This window comes from Aulonocara sp. 'chitande type north' Nkhata Bay, linkage group LG16, assembly GCF_057382095.1.
Source record: "Aulonocara sp. 'chitande type north' Nkhata Bay isolate Kocher_YH1m ecotype deep benthic linkage group LG16, A_spYH_male_GT1.1, whole genome shotgun sequence".
Taxonomy (NCBI): Eukaryota; Metazoa; Chordata; class Actinopteri; order Cichliformes; family Cichlidae; genus Aulonocara; species Aulonocara sp. 'chitande type north' Nkhata Bay.
In genome coordinates this window covers 34,186,360-34,208,823 of record NC_141359.1, presented here as the reverse complement: position 1 = coordinate 34,208,823, position 22,464 = coordinate 34,186,360, and the positions used below count along the sequence as shown (strand labels likewise).

At 42.5% G+C, this 22,464-nt stretch overlaps 3 protein-coding genes across 23 annotated transcripts in view; 1 reads left to right on the top strand and 2 right to left on the bottom strand.

Moving 5' to 3' along the window:
* Positions 1-117: 117 nt before the first annotated feature.
* maip1 (matrix AAA peptidase interacting protein 1) lies at positions 118-7,026 on the bottom strand. Its single transcript, XM_086266990.1, has 6 exons — positions 6,931-7,026; positions 5,813-6,690; positions 5,654-5,725; positions 3,889-4,015; positions 1,166-1,313; positions 118-1,082 (listed from the first exon to the last, which is right to left on the bottom strand). The coding sequence occupies exons 2-6, from the start codon at positions 6,179-6,181 to the stop codon at positions 1,004-1,006; spliced, it is 795 nt and encodes a 264-aa protein (XP_086123116.1). The 5' UTR covers positions 6,182-6,690; positions 6,931-7,026; the 3' UTR covers positions 118-1,003.
* tyw5 (tRNA-yW synthesizing protein 5) lies at positions 6,560-11,804 on the top strand. The gene is made up of 8 exons (XM_086266989.1): positions 6,560-6,989; positions 8,282-8,436; positions 8,621-8,690; positions 8,765-8,809; positions 8,913-9,050; positions 9,147-9,234; positions 9,546-9,662; positions 9,737-11,804. Exons 1-8 carry the CDS (start codon positions 6,909-6,911, stop codon positions 10,042-10,044), a joined length of 1,002 nt encoding a protein of 333 aa, XP_086123115.1. The 5' UTR covers positions 6,560-6,908; the 3' UTR covers positions 10,045-11,804.
* lrrfip1a (leucine rich repeat (in FLII) interacting protein 1a) overlaps positions 11,361-22,464 on the bottom strand; it is a 51,424-nt gene continuing 40,320 nt past the window's right edge. For 16 of the 21 annotated variants that reach the window (XM_086266970.1, XM_086266966.1, XM_086266968.1 and 13 more), the window contains 5 exons: positions 20,232-20,324; positions 19,903-19,995; positions 19,638-19,730; positions 19,390-19,534; positions 13,968-17,801 (listed from right to left, as the gene is read on the bottom strand). In XM_086266970.1, the coding sequence (XP_086123096.1) occupies positions 14,614-17,801; positions 19,390-19,534; positions 19,638-19,730; positions 19,903-19,995; positions 20,232-20,324 (3,612 nt within the window). In that variant the 3' untranslated portion in view covers positions 13,968-14,613. Of the gene's footprint in view, positions 12,357-12,456; positions 12,562-13,111; positions 13,192-13,284; positions 13,400-13,514; positions 13,565-13,967; positions 17,802-19,389; positions 19,535-19,637; positions 19,731-19,902; positions 19,996-20,231; positions 20,325-22,464 lie in introns of those variants that run through there. The other 5 variants (XM_086266988.1, XM_086266985.1, XM_086266987.1 and 2 more) reach the window with 2 other exon arrangements.

Sequence of the window (22,464 nt, the reverse complement as noted above, 5' to 3'; positions counted from 1 at the left end):
ATTGAAATCACAAATTTTTAAGAAAAACTTTAGATTTTTCTTATTTAAAAGGTTTCAGTTTTGTAATTTTGGAAATGTAGTCTTTCCTTAAAAAAAACCAAAAAAAAACCCCACCCCTCTCCAATAGTTTTGTTTATTTTTTAAAAACCTAGAACATCCACAAACATGCTGTCATCATATATACCAACAAACGCGTCATAAACTGCACAGGAGCAGCATACACTTCATTCCTCAAATCTTTAATAAAACCGAGTCTGCTGCAGCTTTGTGAAGCTGCCTTAACCATCAGAGACACATGTACAGCAGGTTCATACTCCAAAAACTCCTGAAGGCAAAGGGTCAGGAAATAAATCAGAGACAAAAAACAAAAACGAAAAAAAATGCCACATACATCCTGATCGCAGCTCCACAGTTACAGAAGCAGATGTCGGTCGGTCTTCTCTGAAAAACAGTGAGTGTTTTCTCTCAAGGAATGATTTCACATGAAGTGTTTAATCTCATAATGCGTTCAGCTTTTAAAGATGAGAATACACAGCAGCAGATCAACGACTGAAAAAAGATTAAAAAAATCTCAGTGGTTTCAGTCACTTCGTCAGACTTAGGTCAGATTGAGCTGGGAGACATTTATCGCATCAGCACCATCACAGTGTATTCATTTCAAATCAGCTGGTCGCTGTTAATCTGTCTGAAGACCCCACCCATCTGGGATCACATGACTGTTAACTGGAAGATAACACTTTCTTCCTGAAAGTGTTCGACTTTTGAGAGCAGGGGTTACAAGCCAAATCAGGCTTGAAACTCTAATTTCTACGTTATGAAAGAGCGAGGAAACAAACCAGGAGTCCAAGGTGGTATTTAGTAGAGCGGCTGTGATTGGCTCCTGTGTCTTTGCTTAAGTAAATTGTGGAAAAATCCAACTTAGTCCTTTTCATTGAGGAGCTGTGTCTCACTCCCCCCTGTGTGGATAATCTTGAGCTGTGACTATTTTTCTTTCAACACCACCTCAGTCCAAAAGCTTGGAGTGCTCTATCCTGGTGATGGTCCAGTCTGGAGGAACTCCTTTAGTAAACTCCCTCTGGAATCTGTCAGAGAGGTAAAAGGAAAGATCAGAATGACTCCAAGTAACTGAAAAATGTACAGAAATATAAAAAAAAAAGATACTCACTCATAAATTGCAGTAAGCAGTCTCTTAGTTTCTGGTTCTCCTTCTCCAATGGCCATCTGGAAGATACGAGTTCCCTCCATGGAGTCTTCGGGAAGGCGTGCGCTCGTTAGATACCAGAAACGCATCAGGATGCTGACAAACTTCCTACCTGGAAACGTAAACAGTTCATTTCCACCTTTATTTATACAGGTAAATCTCATTGCACATATACACTATGTTGCCAAAAATATTCACTGTCTGCCTTCACACACATATGAACTTGCGTTACATCCCATTCTTAATCAATAGGGTTTAATATGTTGGCCCACGGCTTGGACATTCTCCAAGAAGCACATATGTGAGTTCAGATACTGCTGTTGGACAGGAAGGCCTGGCTCACAGTCTCAAAGTCAGGACTCTGTGCAGGCCAGTCAAGTTCTTCCACACCAAACTCGCTCATCCATGTCTTTATGGACCTCGCTGTTTGCACTTGTGCGCAGTCATGTTGGAACAGGAGGAGCCATGCCTATGCCTTCCCACAAAGTTGGGAGCATAAAATTGACAAAAACATCTTGGTATGCTGCAGCAATAAGAGTTCATTTCACTTGAACTAAAAGGCTGAGGTCATCTCCTAAAAAACAGCCCCACATCATAATCCCCCCTCCACAAAACTTTACACTTGGTACAATGCAGTCAGACAAGTACTGTCACCTGGCCCAAACTCCTCCATCAATCCGATGGATGAGTCTGAGTTTAGCGGTAGGTGTCGAAGAAGAAGTGTCATCCATCACTCCAGAGAACAAGTCTCCCCTGCTCTAATACAGCAAATACAGCTGCTCGACCATGAAACCCATTTCAGATCATTGATCGTGAGCTCCCCCCTCTCGAATCCATTCTAGGTGCTTGATTTTATACACCCGTGGACATGGAAGTGACTGATTTGGATGGGTGAGTGAGTGCTCACTATAACGTACGTACTGGTGATATAGTGTATAACAAGTATACACATGTATTTCTGTATTTAAAGCTTCCTACTGCTGCACTCAGCAGTCCACCACAACCACAACAAGAGTGTTTGCTGGGGACTATTTTCAGCTGTGGACTAATACAGTATCTGAGGCTTTGTTGTACCAGTGAAAACAAACATGGCTCTCTGGGGACACCTCAGGCCCTCCAAGGTTTGGAGGCCTATCTCCACCTACCACCACTTCCCCTGCCGGTGGCGGACTCCCTCAGGTGTCGGTGCGTTGGTGGTTCTTTGTGTCTGGGGGTGGGTGTCCAGGTACACACCGGCTCACTCCTTGGCGGCCGCTTATCGGGGCCTGGAGCCTGGGGCTCGCTCGGGCCCCTTCGGGGGTGGGGTGCCCCCGGCCTCTCGGCCTGGGGCCCGGTCACTCAGGCACAGCTGGCGGCCGGCGGAGCTCACGGGCGCGTCACTGCAACTCCCCCTGGCTTCTGCTCCGCGGCTGCTGAGTGAACCCTCATCTGGGACTCTCCTCAGCTCTTACTGGAACAGTGGCGCGGCTGCCCCTCTGTTGGTCTTCCATGGTTTCTTGTGTTCTGGGGGCCTCTGGATGTCTGGAGTTTTGATCTCCTCCATACCTGCTTCACACCCTGGAGGACGGGGCTGTGGCCCCCCCACACTCCCTAGCAGATCGTTACATGGAGAAACCTTTGGAATACAAGCGCGCTGATCCACACAGGTATGCACACGGGTGTTCACTGCTCGTAGACCCAAATTACACCTTTCTTGGCTGCTACTTCGAAGCACATCTGTCCTGCGTGCTGCACAACAACATTGAATATTTAGTATTTACTGCTGTTTACACTTAGCTAGATTAACGCGATGGTGTTGTGTTTAGTATGTTGCTTTGTTTTTGGGTTTTTTTGTCTTTTTTTGCTTGTTTTCTATTCTTCTCTCAACAGGTGATCCAGGAGATTTTTATTTTTTTTCTCCCCCCCTTTCTCACTGTCCCTCTCCCCTTCTGTTTTTCCTTTCCTTCCTCTTTCTTTCTCCCTTTCCTATCTCTCACTCATGTCTGTCCCGTCTGTAACATCTGAAAATAAAATATAATAAATAATAAAAACAAAGATCGACCAAATGGACCAATACGGCAATGCCACGATGATCCATTTGGCAAAGTAAATCCATTGGGTATCCTTGTTGGTCTTCAGACAACAACTCTGATGGCTAAAGAACCAAATGGGACAGGCGGAAAAAAAAAGAAAGAAAAAAAAAGAAAAAAAAAAAAAGAAAACAAACATGGTGCATGTTCATCTTAAGGAAGGAACACGTCACCCCAGTTTTAAACCTTCTTTATGATCGCAGCATTCGCAGCTGCACACGCCAACTGTGACATCATCACAGCCTCGTAAACATTTATACTAACGTCTGCAGACTTGCTGCAAGTCAGAAAAGACATCCACATGTCTTGAATAGAAGACGCCAAAATAGGAAGCAAAGTGACCGTGAAGCCCCCGCCCCACACCCGAGCTTCTCATCTTTTCCAGCGTCTGTCTCTCTGTGATCTGGGACTGGATCAAACCACTGTGAAGCACGAGGGGGAGTCAACTTATCAAAACCTTAAAAGGCCTCTCAGTGCTTCTTTCTTTGGGGTGTGTTGTGGGTGGTTGGATGTCTGTAGCACAGTCTGAGTCCTCAGACTTCAGAGGAAACTCACAAGCAGGTTTAAGGCCTTTCAGACAGTCTTACCCTGCCAGTAATCCTGACACTTCATGCTTACCGTTGTCATCGTAGAAGATTCCCACATCCCCGGGGGTTGTGTACATGATCTCATCGGGCTCTGCAGACAGTGCTTTCTTATAGTCGGAAGGCAGCAGGTTGCACTTTTCCTCCAGCTTCCCAATCAGCTGTATGGTTGAGAAATTTAGAACAAGCAAAATAAAAAGCCTTTAAAATCCTGAGTTTATCTTTTAAAACAAGGCCAGATGTTTTGATTATTGCATATTTAGTAGCAAAGCCCTGAACCTGAGGAGTTAGTCTTACTCTGGAGTCTCTTAAGGTGATTTAAATCTATCTAAATCACCTTACAGTATTTTAGAAGCACTTAGAAGGACACAGATGTCCTTCATACGTCTCTATTCTGTCAAACCTTCTGCTACTCTGCTCTCTACCTGAAGCACAAAACACAAACTGGCAGACAGTCTAAAAGATGGACAGGTGTAATAAAATGAAGCCAATGCCTTAAACCTGCATTCCTTTTGATGGCCAGTAGGGGGCGATTGCTCTGCTTGTCTGACTGTAAATAAGTCTGCACAGCGATTAGTTACCTCGCTCTGTGACAGCAGTAATTTCCAGATGAGTTCACGGTCTCAGTTATGAATAAAGCGTGAAGGTCGTCATGTTCGAGGAGGGTATGCTCCTATGGTCATGTGACCAACTGTTTACCACCCAGAGAAGGTGTACTATCCTTGTTTTCTCAGTCAGAGAAAACAAAAATCCCTCAGCACGATACTCTTTAACAGAACTTCACCAACCAGTGAAACAACAACTAAGCAGATTTGTCCAGAGAGGAAACAGGAGTGAACTTTTCCATAGTGTCTCTGTTTGTTTAATAGGACTTGATAGGGTGATGTTGCTGACAACTTGGGTATGTTTCCAATAGTACCTCACGTCATCTTTTGTTTACACCCCGGCCTCTTATCACAAGATACCCTGCAGTGTAATCAGACCTGGGTGATTGCAGGGTGACTGGCAGCCCTTCACACTTCAGTGACAGCCACGATCTCTTGGCGATTGTGGTAATTTCCTGAATTGCCGTCCTCTGGGCCTGCCGCAGCCCAACCTTTGTGAGATCATTTTACCTTCCAGCCCTGCTTCATCCAATGTTTATCAGTTAGAACAAAATAAAAATAAGTCATATGGCAAATTTTTTATCCCACAGAGCTAAACAACGACACTTCCACATTCCCACACATTAATAGTCCCCTAACAGGGTTTATTAATGTGGACATCTCCAGCTTCAGAGCTGGTTCAGACCGGCTGTGGCAGTCTGATGTGGTAAGTTCACTGTGCAGTAAACAGAAACGGTGTTGCCACAGCAAATAGATGGATCTGCATCCACCTCACCCCATATCCTGCATCCTCCTCTGTCACACCAACCCTCATCTTGTCCTCCTTCACTACATCCATGACAATTCTTTATTCAACATCCTTTGCCCAGTATATCCACTGTCCCTCCTCTGCACACGTCCAAATCATCTCAGCCCAGCCTGAGCTGACCCTCTGATGTACTCATTTCTAATCCTGGTTACTCCTAATGACGATCTTCAGTTCTTCCTCCTGTTTTAGTGCATTAAACGACTCTGCATAATTTACTGCAGGTACTTTAAACAAATTATAACGTTAAAGCTCTTGCACGTTTATGCTACTTTAGCAACATTTTCTTTAAGCTCTGTAACAGCCCACCGATGCTCTCATTTCCTGTGGTCCTCTCCTCTGTTACCAAGTGAATTTGTGCCTGATGCGGGTGTATTTAGCGCACTCACATCTTTAGCTACGAGGCCCTCTAAGGCTTCAAACTGGCACTGTGACAGCAGCCTGGAAACATGAGAGAAGGCCTGCAGAAAACAGCACACCATCATTAATAACACATTAACACACAGCACGGAGGAAATCTGGGCTCTGCAGCTCAGCCTTCCACTCACCTGCTTCGCCCCCTCCGTGAACTCCTCTATACTGAACTCTTTGTCGAAGTACGTCCTGATAAGGAAGTAGTAAATCCGGGTGCGGAACCAGATGAAGGGGTTCGGGATGCCGACCACCACCACCTTCTGGTGCTTCTGCTCTCCCTGGTCCGAGCTATAGCGACGGACCGCTGCCGCGACAGCGGCGGGAGAACAGGGAGGTAGTCGCCTGTTACCGAGCCGGTTCAGGACGAGTCGCTCTTTTAAAAACAGGCGATTGAAGCTAAATGTTGACTGCAACCTGAAACAACCTCTTAACATGGGCAGCGCCATCTTTTTCCGTAGGTTTGCTGAAGCCAGAGAGCGTCTGATAAAGTGAAGAACTGCCATTCTTTGAACTTCGGGACTTCATAGGGGGCGCTCGCTAGATAGGCATCTAACGTTTGTAGCCAACATTGTCAGTTTAACGGGGTTAACGTTTTCCTTTGGCTTACCGACCTTTCCAATATTTAGTTATCGCTTGGAAACTGGAACTACTGAGGAATAACCGACCAATCAGCACGCATTAGCAAAATGCTAGCGTTTTGTGAGCAAATCGGCTTCCCGTAAGAAAAGCTAACGGACATAAGCGTCATTTTTATCTAGGTGAGACACACTATTGATGCTCTATTTGTGAAAATAAACAAACAAACAAACATGGGCTTTTTTGTTTTATGATCATTTATATTAAGGACCAGCCTGAGTGCGTCCTCTGCTGCTCCTCCTGCTGACCCACAGCTAGTTTATGTACAATGGAATTAACAGGAAGTGGACGGTCTTTCCCCATATCTGCTCTGGGCGAAGCTTTCTTGTCCATCCTCTTTTATCTTCCGGTTAGAAACACGTCACACATTAAAAACCTGCAAACAGATATTCATAAAACACACAGTGACGCTGTTTTTTTAATATCATTAAAATAAGCCTAGCAGTTACGAATAATTTAAAGTTTATTCCGCTTTTCTTTTAAAGCCAACTTTTACAGTTATTTTTCGTTTCTATGGGGAACTTTGATAACGTAACACCCAGTGTGAGTGTTTACAATCACTGACTGAAGACTTTCTACGTCAAATCATGTTAAATGGAGCTCCAGGAGAAAATACCTGTGCCGGTCTTCGCAGCAGTAGACAGGGAGGTGTTTCTGAGGAACATTTATCCACAGGTGAGACGGATGTGCTTCACTGCACGAGGGCAGGGCCGCAGGAAAAAGAGACAGCAGCAGTTCACATGAGCACCATCACACTCGCTCGTACATATTTAATTCCCCACTACAGCTTGCTCTATAAAAAGAATCCAGCCACTTCTTATTGCCACAGAAAATACACTATAAAAGTAAAAAATACCCAAGTTTTAACATCAAAATTTTCTTAAATACTGAAAGTGCTCCTTATGGAGAATCACATGAATTATGTATTGGATCATTATTATCGATTCATTTACGTGTAGTTTGCTTTAATGCCGCAGCTAGAGATAATTTGAATGATTTATATCCTAATCTAGGTAAACGGACGTTTATTCTGAAGGGATGTGAGGGCTGAGAAAGTATATTTCACTTCCTCTCCCTCCTAAAATCAAAGAGCTGATCTTCAGCATTCAAGCTAACAAATTGTTTAGGCTGAGGTTTAATTTGGTTGTGAAAAAGTGTGAAGCTTTTCCAGACACAATGCAAGACAACTGAAAAACTTTCACAGTAAAAACAATCAACTTGGACTTTGTTACTAATACTTCACTGCTATCAGGGAAGTTTTTATGCACGCAGTGTTGTTCAGTGTCTCAGCCATCCCTGATTTCTTTGTATTTTGCCCAGAACATGGCAAATAGGGGCAGCAATTTATTCAAATACACACATGTGTATGTGTATTCAAATGTGTATAAAACACATTTTATAAGGCAAAAACGGAGTTTGTATAATTCTAACAAACTTTAAATTCAACATTTTTCTGACCACCTTTATTCCGAAATACAGCCTGAACTCTCTTTGGCAGCTTTCTTTAAGTAGTCTTCAGAAATAGTTCTCCAGGTTTCTTGAAGGACATCCAAAGCTCTTCTTTGGATGAAGTTTCAGTCTAGTCCAAAAGCACCACTGAACGACACAGGAAATCATTCCTGCCTGTGACCATCTCCCTGTACAACTCATCCACCTAACACACCGTATACTGCAACTGCCGCTGAAACTGCTTCTTCTTTTGTCCTCCACTTGTCCATTTTTTTTTTCATTTTTTTAAGGACACACTGCACACCATGCTGACATATGCCGGTTTTTATCAATTAGCTCTTTAAAGGATCATCATGTTGGTACAGAGAAAAAGTTTTTATTGCTATTGGACTGTGTTATCTTCAATTGTCCAGTGGGGGTCAAGTAAATTGCTTAACTTTTGGATCGTAGGCACGTTAATTTGAAATCAGTAATAAAGACTGGAGTGAAGTGTTTCCTCGGGTTTGTTATCCCTGCAGCGTCAACCGGCTGTTCTCAGAGGCGTGTCTCTGGGTCCCTGTCTGGAGAAGTGGACAGTTGACTATCTTGGAGAAAAAGGAGGAGACAAGGAGGTAAAGATTCATGTGTCCACGGTGCCCCAGATGGATTTCCTTCACAAGAACTTTGCCTACAAGTAAGCTGACGTGCACACACACAAGTTTGTATTGCTTTTTAAGAATAGAGCATTTTATTAAACCAGCTCTGAGTGTCACACAGCTCTTTAAAGCTACAAAGAGCCAATCCGTCCTCACAGTGATAGATGTAAACACACAGACAGCAATAAATCTCCACACTTGTCATGTGCTCCACGTTGACAGGACTCTGCCATTTAATGAATTTGTGAGAAGAGCATCAGAGAAGAAACACTCTGACTTCTTCCTGTGTGAGGTGAGGATCAGAGAGCACGTAATAAAATACACAAATGTATTCTTTTAATGAGAAACTGCTGGGTTTGGTTTCAGGATGAGAGCTACTACCTTCGTTCGCTTGGGGAGGACGTCCGAAAGGTACAAAGAAGACTTTCAATCTCACAAAGAATGGAGCCTGATGACTTTTTTGGGGTGTACATTGCAAGTCGTAACTACAGGAGCTTTCTCTTCTCTCCTGCAGGAACCGGCTGAGCTCAGCAAACAGTTCCCGGGCTTGGCGGAGGACTTTCACACACCTGACTTCTTTGAACCTGAGCAGTTCTTCTCCAGCGTGTTCCGCATCAGCTCCTGTGGTCTGCAGCTGTGGACGCACTACGATGTGAGTTTCAGAGGTAGCTGTTGCAGGACTGTCGGTGTATTTTTCTAAACATGCACGGTCCCTTCTTCTTGGTTTTTTGCACTTTGGTTTCTTTAGGTGATGGACAACCTGCTGGCTCAGGTGACTGGAACAAAGAGAGTGGTCCTCTACAGCCCCCAGGATGCTTTGCACCTCTACCTGTCAGGTTAGTGGCTGTAAAAAAACAGGACTTCCTGTTAGGTTTAATGCTGAAAAAGTATCACATGTACTGTGTCCACTCTTAGTAAAGGGACAGTTGGCACCAAAATCACATGAAGAGGTTTTGCAGATGATTCTGCCATGAGTTGCCTGTTTTGGGAGATATCTGCAGGATCTTCTCGAACACATTAGAAGAACAAGTACCTACTGGTTTAGCATTCAGGTTGCTAAATGTTGGTTTTTGAAGACGCAGGTTAAAGTTATCCACCAACAGGCATGAGCTTGGTTAGCAGCGTGTTTCTCATTGTTTCCCATTAGGCGATAAGTCAGAGGTTTTGGACATTGACGCCCCCGATCTGAAGCGGTTTCCTAAGTTTGTGAGAGCAAAGAGATACGAGTGCGTGCTGGAGCCCGGAGATCTGCTTTTCATCCCCGGTAGGTGGAGTGCTTCATTCCTCCTACAGCCAAACATGAAACACGACTGAACCCAGCGTCCCTGTTTTCCACAGCTCTGTGGTTTCACAACACGCTCGCTCTGCAGTTTGGAGTGGGCGTTAATATCTTCTGGCGCCATCTACCTGCAGACAGCTACGACAAGAAGGATCCGTACGGTAACAAAGACCCCGTGGCTGCAACGCGAGCACTTCAGGCCCTGGAGAGGGCGCTTCACACTCTGGATGAACTGCCAGCAGAGTATCGGGACTTCTACGGGCGGCGCATGATTCAGCGCATTCAGAAGAGGACGTACTGCGACGGGAAAATAGACGCGGAGCAGAACTCTACATTACCCAGCAGTCCATTTACTAAACCTGGATGAGTTCTGAGACATGTGAAGTATCCAGTAAAGCAGCACTGCTTTGCTCAGCGGGGAGGTCGACTGTTGATAGTTTGACTGTGTGTTGTGTACAAAAAATTGAAAGTGGAGCTGAAAAATGAGACAGTCCACAGAGGAAACATGGATGCAGCTCACCTGTTTATTCCTTTAATAAAGCTTAAAGACTGAATGGAAAGGGGTGTGGCCACTTCTGAATGGCAATTGACAGCTTGACCATGTTTGTGGTGATACATGAAGAGAGATAAAATACTGTGCAAAAGTCTTGAGCAGACTCTTATATTTTGCTTCTAAGCAGTCAGACTTTCTTGTAAATTTTTAAAGTGGGTGTGAACAATGGTCCTCCAGCTCTCTAAAGGTCTAAGAGTTTTGCTTGGCTGCTTTTTCACTCATTTTCAGTCCAGTCCTACTGCCTGACCATTTCCATTATTACCCTTTGGCTGTAAAAGGCTGATGAGGTATTGTTGTCAACCTGCCGGGCAGACGAGCAGACACCCAAGTTTGCGAATGCGATAATGTGAGAACCAAATGATGTACGAACTTCAAAGTGACACCATAGGTGCAGCTACTAAAAATCTCAGACAAGTCCGAATCTAAGTGACCTTAACCTCAAGGTTTTTCTGAAAATCATAACTTTAGAAAAAGGTGATGTATTAATCTCCTATGAGGCTGAGGGGTAGAACTAGTGTTGGCCAGTATTTTTTGACTTATTTGTTATTTAGGACAATTAATGCTAGGCACCTAGCTAAAGAAATTAACTGGTAATGTGCCAACGGCAAGTTGTATTTTATCTTTAGGTATTCTTTTACTCGCAGCCTGTCAGAAAAGATGCCAAAGACAACAGGTTAACAGAAAAATTTGAAGAAACTTGACAAAAGAAGTGGCAGGCCTAAAGACCTATATGTAGCAGATGAACAGTATCTGAAAAGCATGTTTTTAAGAAACAGAAACAATTCCAGCAAACACCTGACACAGGACGTGAGAAATGCATCAGCTGAAAGTCTAGAGTTTCCACTGAAGCCTGGTCAGAAATGCTCTCAGTGGACAGGTCGATGTAAGAAGCCATTCTGAAGGAATATAAAACACTCTGTTATGGTGTGAAGCTGAATTTCAGTCAGTGGTGTTGGAGATGTCAAAACTGATGGACTTAACAAGGAAAAGTACAGTCAGATTTTGATGCGACGTTCAGTACCATCTGGCAAGCCTGTGATCGACAACAGCTTCATTTTTCAGCATGACGATGATCGCAAACATGCTACCAGTGCATTAAAAGCACATCTAAATAGAAAAACAGCAAATGGTTCAGTTTAAATTTTTTATTGCACGAAGGTTACAGTCCTTTGCTTCCTTACAAACAGTTTAAAGCTCTGTAAACAGTGAAGCAGCATCTCCCCAGTGTGCTCTGTATCTCCTGCTAACACCGCTTTGTGAGTCCCTGTCGTCACATTTCGTCAGTAAGTCTCAGCCTTTACGTGAGTGCACAAGAGCCAACCAGTGACCGACTACGTGAAGCAGGAAAAAGCTCCGAGATACGACTGTTTCCCAGAAGGAGACGGATACACGCTGTGGGCAAAAACTTTCAGTAAACTGCTGGCTACATGAAAAACTCCAAAAATGTTCTGAATGATCAGATCATGTTTGAGGTGCTACAAAAACCATCTTGCATAGTTGACAAACACCCAGACTTTAACCCAATTTTAAAACTAGTTTGGCTTTGGATGCAAAAAGAAAAAAAAAAACAACAACACGAAGCTGAAGGTAACAGTCTGAGCCGTCGCTAACGGCGCCGTGCACCGTCCTGAATGTCTCTTCCCTCAGTTTGACTTAGGAGAAGAAACGTCTCGGTGAAGAGCAGCAGAGAGTTGGGGGAGGAAGCGCAACATTTTGTGGGCCCGGTTCTGGTTCAACCACAGTCACAATGAAAGTACACGAACGGGCGCACCCCTCAGTTCCTTCATGTACTTTCTGGGTGTGTGCATGATGCTACGAAAAACACTCATCGGAAAGAAAACAAAGAAATGGCACATGGCTTGTTGGTGTTCTCTATTCTGTGGATAACTGTGATTTTTTTTGTGTTTTATTAAAGTTGCTATTAGGCAGCTGAAAGAGAAACCCAGAAAACTGGATGATTCCCTTTTTAAGCCAGTTTTTGGTTAAAATCACGATGAAGCTGCTGCTTGCAGTTGGTGCTATGGAGTCTGCGCCATGCCGCGGCTGGACTTCATCTTCTCCAGTCTTTTAGAAAGGTGGCTGTTGTTGGACTCGAGCTCCTCAATCTTGTCCAGTGCCGATCGCAGCTGTTGGATTGAACAGGAGGAAAGAGAACAGATTATCTTTGAATTAGAGCCTCTTAGATTATCCAGCTTGTAATTCTGGGGTGAGAAAACGATACTCTACCTCTCTCTGGAGTTTCCGTTTCTCGGCCTTCAGGTCGTCCTCAATTTTTTCAGCGTTCTCGGCAGCAGACTTGTAGCGCGTCACCTGACCCTCGAGTCTGGTCACCTGCACAACAAAGAAAATCCATGATTTAAAGCTCAGCATTTAAGTCTTTAAAGGTGCTAAAAGCAAGCATTTTATTTTGAAAATTTAAAAACTTTGACACTCCATACTTGAAAAGCCAATTAAAATATGTTTGAGAGATTAAGTCTGAAATGTTTTCAACTTTTACTTTCAAGATCCAGCTAGTGCTAAGCAGAAGCCCCAGCTCATTTCATCTTGTGTTTGTCAGACTGGTTAGTTCATTGTTTTACTGGTTCAGCTCCCTCTCCAGTGAGTTTTAAACTGCAGATGGTGAGCTTCAGCTCCCCATCAGGAACCCCACATACAGGTGGAGAATTTGTTAATCCAATGCTACATGTAGATGGAGAGCAGAATAAGGAGTTGGGGTCTGACCAGAGAACCAAAGAATCACAAAGAGCCATCTGACACTGGGGGCCTTTAAACACAGACCTTCCCTGCATGCAGGGGGAGAGAAATGAGCTAGCTGATTAGCAGTGGCTGAAATTTCAAAATAAAACACACACAGTATATTTAATAATTTTTATCTGCTTACATTTTGTTCTAATGCCGTCGCTTCCTGCTCTGCCTTCACGAGTTTGAACTTCAACTCGCTGATCTGCCTGTTGGAGTCCCCTAGAAGGAATTTAAAAAGAGATTAATTTTTTTTTTTAAATCACAGACACGAACTTAAAAACTAGCAGGCTGTTTCTGATTTATTTGACTTACTCTGTAATTCCATTATGTTTGGATCGTTTCCATTTTCAATAATTTCAGCGTCTGGGCTGGTGTCTGTGCCGTTCTTCTGAGTTTTCTGTTCCAACTGGGCTTTTAGTTTCTTTACCTGTACAAAACAAACGATGAATTTAAAACAAGACACCGGAGGCGCTGGTGCAACTGGAGAAGTAAGATTCATACAGATGTGCCAGACAGACTTATAGAAATATAAACCTGTTCACCTGCTCTATCATTTTCTCACGCTCATCCACCAGTTTCCTCAGGCGAATCTCTGAAATTAAAGCACATGTTTTAGGTAAAAAAAAAAAAAAAAGAAAAAAGAAAAAAAAAAGAATCGCAGCATATTTGCAACTGTTTAATAATTACAACGACTTTGTTCCATCTTAAAAAGGAAAATAAGATCACATACCAGGGGTGAGAGGACCCGGAGAGATGATAGGGAGGGGGCTGGGGTTGATGCATGCAACAGAGCAGGCATCCAATGAGGGCGTGATGGAGTGGTGTGTGAGGGATGGGAGGGGGGTGTTAGCATGCACAAACTGTGGAGAGGAGGGGTCAGTGCAACAGCACACAGCTTCCTGGACTATAGTCACACTGCATGACAACACACAATGAGCTAGAAAAATGATATTTAGGTGTAAATGTGAAGAATGAACATATCTAATTAAAAATAATCTCATTAAAAAACATTTATTTAGAGCAACATTTCAAACAGGTAACAGCAGGGTGTTTATTAGCATTTCAAAGTTGTTTTCCATTTAGTGCAAAAAAAAAAAAAAAAAAAAAAGAAACGGACACTAACATACATGTTCTGTGCAGAGTTTGTGAAAGCAAAAATGGCTTTAAACTCATTTAAACACTGACATGGACAGAACATATTCGAGCTTGTTAGCTTAAGTCTTAATAACAATTACCCATTAATATTTATTTTTGTTGTGGACTCATGACATAAGTAGATGACGGAAATTGCACCGAGATGCAATGATGCTGTAGCAGAACCGTTGGAGAGCAATATAATCAGAGATGTGTGACATGGTACAAGCAGCAAAATAAATGTGCATCAATATCTGAAGAAATGTTACCTGTTATATCAAGTGCATCATGGCCCATGTGTATAAACCTACAGTTACCTTACAGTTTAGAATTTCATCTTTCCACAAATTGTTTTGTTTGCACAAATGAGCTCAATGAAAAGAGATTAAGAAAATATACAAACTTACATCAATATTTATTTGGAAAGAATCAAAGTGCTTTGAGGTTTAAACCGCTTTCTAAACATCAGTAAAATAATAGTAAAGGCATATTAAGCACATCTGTAGACTACGACATCTTACATTCCTCTTTGCCCTTTCCTTTGCCTTTCTTTCCACCCTTCTTTGACTCCTTCCCTGACTGTGCTGCCCCTTTATTGCTGCCCACTTGGTCTGCACTATTTGGTAAATTCGCATCTTCACCCTGCAATGCATTCTTGACCACATCTATCCCTGCCTCTACTGATGAAGACACAGTCTGGTTAATGTTCTCTGCAACAGCTCCCAGCGCTCCAGCGCTCGAGACTTCCTCTGAAGCTTTGCCTGGCTGGTCTTCTTCACTGGCTTCTTCTTTATGTGTGTTTTTCTCTTCTTCACACACATTTTCCACCTTTTCTGAGGTAGCTTCCTCATGAGCCACAGAGTTCTGGTCTTCTTGAGGCACCATATCTGGGTCTTTATCTGCCTGGTTGCCTCCATCATTGCCTTCAGCTGGCTTGTTTTCATTTGACTCGGCATTACTTTGGCACAGCCCATCGTTGGTTTCATCTGCTGTTAATTCAACTCCCTCATCAACTTCTTCCTGCTCTGGATTTTGGGAACGAGTCGATTCTTCAGCTGCTTCGATATCCATGTCATCAAAATCAAAAGACTGCCCTTCATCTTCCTCATCCTCTTCCCCTTCACTCTCCAACTGATTATTATTTTCAGATTGGTCTTTGTTGGATTCATGCGGTTGCTCAGTTGACAAGGATGACGCTTCCTCATGTTGATCGTTTTTATGTTGGGGATCTTCCACGACAGCCGATTCCAGATCAGCTGAAGAACCAGTCTCAGTAGCTTCTTTTGGAGCCTGTGGTGTATCTAACACGACAGCAGCACTGACCTTTAGTTCTTCGTCCTGCACTGCAGTCTCAGTGCTTAAGGCTTCAGGGCTTTCTGTTGATGATGCACCATCACAACTGTTGCTTTTTTCATCTGGATTAACTAAATCTTTGGGTTCTTCCAGATTTTTGTTTTCTGAATTATCACCATCCTGACGTGGAGATGTGACAATGGCAGGAGGACATTCTTGTTCAGTCTCTGCTCTTGGCTCCCCATCAGTGGACTCCTCAGGAACCTCGCTGGTAACGTCAGTGGGAGGGTCATCTGTACCCGAGTTTATAACTTCGGATGGCTCCATGTCAGATGAACCAATAGGGGAGTCATCAGCAGACGGTGGCAGGATGAATGTGTCGTCTTTACTCTCAGAAGCAGACTCTGAGTCATTGGCAGCAACGTCACAATTGGTTGCAACGTGTGATTCTCCTTCAGTGTTGCTGCTCGTTTCATGGCTGTTTTCAGTGTTGTTAGACGTGCTGTCAGATTTCCTGTCATCAGCAGCCTCTACTTTCTCTTCTGTTTGATCAGTATGGATGGCATCACCATCAGTTGAGATACCGACCCTTTCAGGATCACCTACACTGGACGTACACTCTTTGTCAAGGCCATCAGTGCCTTCTGCACTGTTGGAGTTGAGTTCGGCTGTACAGATGTTGGCCTCTGTGTCAGGATTTGCTGCCGTTTCCATTTCCGGTACTTTCTCTGTTTCAAAAGTTTGCTTGTGGTCTTGTTCATCTTTTTCAGAATCTGTTCTGGATTCTTCAAGAGTTTCAACACTTTTCAGTGCTTCTACTGATTCTACAGTCTCTGTTTCCAAAGTTTCTTCATCATTCTGTTCTTCTGTAACGTGATTTGCTATTGTTTCACTGGGAGTTTCACTGTCTTCAATACAGGTCACAGATTCCACTTCTTCTAATGTCTCTACTTCCAAAATTGGTTTCTCCTCTTGATCACCCTCTTTGGAATCTGTTTCTATTGATTCCTTGATGGCTTCCAAATGAGAAGAACTTTCAGTGGGTTCTTCTGTCTCTACTGCCCTGTCAGTCTCTATTTCCAAAGTTTGTTCCTCATTCTGTTCCTCTGTAACATCATCCACTATTACTTTGCTGAGCGTTTCTGTTTGACAAGGGTTTTCAGAAGGTGATACTTCTTCCATTTCTTCTATCTTGTTGGTTTCTAAAGTTTGTTTGGTGTCTTCATCATCAATTTTGGAGTCTGTTTCAGTTTCCACGAGAATTTCTGCATGAGACAAACTTTGAGTAGGTTCCTCTGCCTCTACTGTATCTGTGGCCTTTGTTTCTAAAGTTTGTCCCTGGTTCTGTTCATCCTTAACATGATCCACTGTTACTTCTTTTTGGGCTTCACAAATGGCCTGAGCAGGTACTACCATTTCTGCTTCTTCTACTGTGTTTGTTTCCAAAGTTTCTTCTTCATGACACTCATTTGAAACAGTTTGTTCTTTACATTTACTGGATTCGATCGGCTCCACTGCATTGACTTCCTCAGTTTCTTGCTTGTCCTGCTCTTCCTTGACTGGATCCATCTTTGATTCCTTAAAGGTTTGAGTGACAGAGCCATCAACAGTAAGTTCTGCAGCAGATCCATCATTACTTCCTGCTGGTTCTTTGTCTTTTTTCTTTTCATTCGCCGTTTCATTTTTCTGTTTGGTCTTGTCGTCTTGAGCCCCTCCTTTCTTTTTGCCTCTCTTCTTCTTTTTCTTCTTTTTCCCTGAAGCAGGAGTACCCTGAGGCTGAGATTTACTGGGCGTTTCCTCTGCCTCATCGTTCTCTGCCTCTTCTGCATTTTCAGGCTCAGGTTGAGCTTCAATGTTGGAAGCAGTTGGAACGGATTCATCGGTTAAATCTTCTTTTGGAGCAACATCTGCAACTTTTTGTTGAGGACATAATTCAGTACTTGTTAAACTACTTTTCTCAACAGCTTCCTGTTTGCTGTCTTGCACCTCACTGGTGTCAACACTAACACTTTTGGCATCTGTCTCGACTACATTTAGACTACTCGTCTCTTTTAAATTAACCTCCTCAGACATTTCTGTTTCTGGAACATCAGGACTTGTTACAATCTCTTTCAGCTCAAAGCTACTGGGTTCTGTACCAGGAGAGTCACTGATTTCTGCATTTAAGTCCTCACTGAGACCATTTTCTGCAATGTTGTTTTTCTCTGCAGGTAAGCATGTCTCTTGTTCTTCTTGAGGCTGTTCTTCACTGGATGTTTTCAGTGTGGAAACATCAGCAGCATTACAGAGAAGATCAGAGCTCATATGATTCTCTTTGGCTTTCTCGTGCATTTCTTGTTGCTGCTCTGGACCCACTTCTTCCTCTTCTCTGCTACTTCTCAACTCAGTCTCCTCTGTGTTGCCTGGGAGATCATGAAGAGCATACAGTGATGGAAGGCCAAAAAAGTGTAGGCTTAAGACAAGACTTTCAACACTTCATCAGGAAGCGCATCAGCAGAAGTCCAGGTAAGGCAGAACACCTGGCTGATTCAAAGGCCAGAAAGAGAAGCAGAGCGCCAAGATGACCAGGAAGCACAAGAAGAAAAAAAAAGAAGCAGAAGAAGAAAGGCAGGAGGAAAATCAAAATAAGGCTGCTGATCCCAAGTATGTAAGAGAAAAGAAGAAGGGAATACTCCAACTGAATTTTCGCTACACACACCAGATGTTGACTTTTAAGAAGAAGTCCATTCAACCCTCTCACTGTAGGATGCATCAGGATTTACACACCAACACCAGCCGCATTAGCAAAGTTAGTCGTGATTCAACACTTATGTGTTTCTGGTGAAAGTGACTGAGGTGCAAGAGTTACATGAAAGCCAAGCATTAGTAATGGAAGATGATATAGAAAAAGCAACTCTGTTAGTGGATGATATTTTAAAGGAAAAGCTTAGAGAGGTGATTCTCGTTATGTTTCTAGTTGCTTCTCAGTAATATGTCAGCCTGTCTCCCACTACAGTCTGACTTCGCTTTAGCCGATAATGTGCAAAACTTTGCAGAAGAAGAGAAACGTGTTTACAGACTGGTACTAATTTATCCCTTTATAACAACTGAATGAAGGCTGAATTTCTTAAATTAACTAACGTGAACTCGGATTAAGGCTTAAAGTTTGCATTATTAGGGGCGTGGCCACTCTCATCGACAGAGTGACACATACACGTGCGGCTGTAGCTGCTAGGGCTTACCTCAGCTAATTCAGGTCACTAAAAATAAAACTCATATGGCTTGCTGAGTCTTAAAATCCATCTAAGAAGTAAGCTCGTGCTCTAGTTTTTATAACTGAAATTCTAGTACTTCATCTAATATTCAACTTAGCACTAAACAGCAAGCCTCTGTGTGATGTTTTGTGCTAAGTTTCTAGTGTTAGCTGATGACTTAGCACTCCAGTATCCTGAAGAAGTATGCCTCTTTTTAGTGAAAGATTAAAAAAAAGGCCAAACTTAAACTTAAAATAAAATTTCTCATATTTGCTCCAGTCAAACCAGTGCACATCTTTTATAGCGTCCACAGACGGAGCATGCACTCTGCCACAACTGTGTGGTACATGAATGTGTTTTAAATAGTTCATGGACAACGATGGAAATTTATGTTATAGAGAAAAAAATATATATTTATGGTTAATGGTTTTAGCCTTTTTAAGGACTAACGCTTCTGGACAGTGAGTAACTGATGAAGGCTCGATTAGTGAATTAGTTTTTCCTTTTTACCAGAAAAATACAGAGGATCACCAAGCTTATCCTTAACAGATCAGTGCAAATCAGAGTCTAAGTGATATATAACGCATGAAGCTGGGAATTGAAGAGTTCACTCCAAAATCTGACAGATCTGACTCCAATAGTAGAAAAACATGTTCTATTTCATCGTTACTGTTTTGGAATGAGACTCTTGCATCAGTTGTACGCAGAGCCATGCAGTAAGAAGGAAGGAAGTTTTTAATTCCACAGTGGGTTTTACCGAGCATGCTGTTCCCCTCTGCTGGGGTCGTCTGAGACTCCTGAGCTGGTTGGGAAGCAGGGTCTACACTGGAGGACTCATCAGCTTCTGCCACGTCAACATCCCCATTGATGCTCAGATCAGGTCCCAACACTATTCCATGTTTCTGCACAGGTAGAATAAATTGTTAGCATCGGAAAGCACCAGAACAGCAATTCCCAAACAACTAAAGCTTACAGTGGTTTTTTTTTTCTCCACACACTGAGTACCTTCAGAATATCTTTCAGCTTCACAGCTTCTTCTCTGAGCTCATCGCGCTCAATTCGGATTGCATCTGTGTATTCTTTCTGTCGCTCTAAGGCCTGAGCAGAGCCACCCACCCAAAAGTGTTGCAGAGTGCAAAACAAAGTTAAAAGTGTGCAAGAAGTGAAAACAAGTAAAAACAGGCATTCAGGGTGATGCAAAGAAGATACTGATTTCATGTCAGTAAGCTGAATATGATTAAATGAAAAACTGCTGACTCATTGGCCATACCCCAATTTTTTTATCCTTCCACTCCACAGTCTCCTGCAGATCAGTTATTTCTCTAACAAAACCCTCCTGTTTCAAACGCAGCTGACGGATCTCCTAAACAGCAGGAAAAGGAAAGCAAAGGTGTAAAAGAATGAAAGTAAAGCAGAGCAGGTATCAACTGTGCGGGAAAAGAAGGAAAAGCTGTGAAAAGCACCCCAACATGCAGCCTCTCTGTGTGACAGAGAGTATAGGTACAGGACAGACTTTTTTTTTTTTTTTTTTTTTTTTTTAATATGGAAATCTGCAAAACGCTTCACACTCATAATGAGTGGGTGATGGGGGGTACTCACGTTTAGGAGCTCTTCACTTTGCTTTAGCGTCTCTTTCATTTCATTGAACTGGAACTGAAGCACGCTGTGGGCATACTTCTCTCGCTCGTATTCCTGTAGGGAGCAAGATTTAGTTTAACAGCCAAATAACTGACAGAGGGCACAAAAACATTACAGTACAGCTGCTTTTGGGAATTTCAACACCTTTATTGGATACCAATACTGATTTAATGAGCTGACAATACACATGTCTCATATGTCCTAATGCAACCTTATCAGCTCTGCTTTGGTGTAATAAAAAGCAATGAAGCTCAGTTATGATTTCCTTGTCTGACTGTACAGCATCACTTCTGTTTCAAACCTCTTTAAAACACTCGGTGCATAAGGGTTATATGAAGCTTGTTAGATGCTGGGTTGTCCAGGAGAAACCTTTGTACTGCTTCTTATTAGAAGTTAGGATGTCAGAGCCTTGTTTGATACTTTAGATAAAAGATGTCCCCCTGTGCAATGTTCCCTCTAAGCTGTGCGCGTGCGCAATTGCGCACTGCTGGCACGGTCTCTGCGCAGAAAAAAATCTGCGTTGTGCACAAAAAAAAAAAAAAAAAAATCTAACCTGAATTGAAATTAAAGTAAATTGTTAACAATTCTGTTTGGCAGTGTTAGTAAGCGACTGGCTGCTTCAGTATGGGATTAGAACGATGCCACCTTATCCCATAGCCTAGCCAATCACATGATTCACATTCGTATATACGCAGTTAATCAACGTTGTTGACAGGCTATGACAGCATCCTTATGTGCCGACACCGGTGTTTTAGCTAGCAAAGCGGCTGATGAGGAGTGAAGCCACGTTAATGACAACGTGTACAACCTTTGGAGATGTGAGGAGGACAGACGGAACAATTGACGGAAAAAGTGCGGACTTTATACCAGTTTTTAAATTGTGTTGATAGGCCACGTAAAACCAAAGTTATGATAAAAAATATGCAATGTTTGGTTTTCTTCCTGAATACTATTGTTGTTTATATTTACTGCGGGAAGAAACAGTAAAAACGGCATTTTATAAGGAAAACGCTCAAAATCACTCTCCGCTTGTGAGCAAAAACAAAACCAAAAAACCCCACTCTTTCCTATTGGTCGAAAAATGTACCATGTCGACCAATCATAACATGGCGTTTAGTTGTTACAGGTGTTACAGGAGTGATACATCTCCTGTTGTCAGGCCTGCAGGTATCAGGCTTTTGTTCTCCTTTATCTCATAGCGGACAGAAATTATTTTTTGGAGTGGCACAAATAATTTGTGTGGCATCAAATTTGATGCAGAACAGCTGATTGTTCTGTAAATATTTTGAAATGTTTGTTTAAAAAAAACGCCCTGGCAGCATTTTTAGGTACACAGCTGCAAAAAACTTTATTGTTTGCAAAACTCAGTTACTTTTTTGAAGAAGTAACTATATAATTAATTGCCCAACATTGGTCATTATATACTGTATTTTGCAGACAGAGAGTTACAGACTCTCTCCCAGACCACAGACTCATACTCATTATACAAGTCAGAGCTTTATTAAAAAAAAAAAAAGTTGTGTTTTCAAAATTGGAGTTCAAGTTATTTTTACTTCCAATAGTGTTAACAAACTACACAGGTCATGAACAAGATTTGTTTTTTCATTTTCATTGTAAGTGGGCTAAAGCAGTTAATTAAAAGTAGTCTAACATAAAAATAACTGCTGTAATTTGATTATTTTAATAAGCCATGTAACTGGGATGAATTCGATGCTGGCGTGACCACAGTGCACACGTCTGCTGTTGCTCACAGTGGTCCAAGGGACTGCTCAGGGAGTTTGTGCGTTCGCTCAGACACATGAAAAATTAGAGGGAACATTGCCCCTGTGCCTGTACTTGGGATTTGCACTGATTCACTTTCCAGACGTGGAAGCTATGTAGATATTTTTTGGATATGCAGTCTACTTTTTTTGCAGTGATTCTCTGCGTGTCTATTTTCAGACATGTCTGCTTTGGGGAAACTAAAACATTCAAACTGCGGCAGGCTTTGGTTCTAGATTTTCAGCTGTTCCATGACATCCTTAATTTTGTGATGTTGTAGTTCTCTGCAGACTAAAGAGCTCTTCAGTAAAGATGGCTATGAAGTTGTGGGGCCAGCTGATACTCTAAACAGAATTTATTGGCTTTGACAGGAGATGTCACATGAGCCAAGACACGCTAATGTACAGAATAAATAATTTTTTATGATCCAACA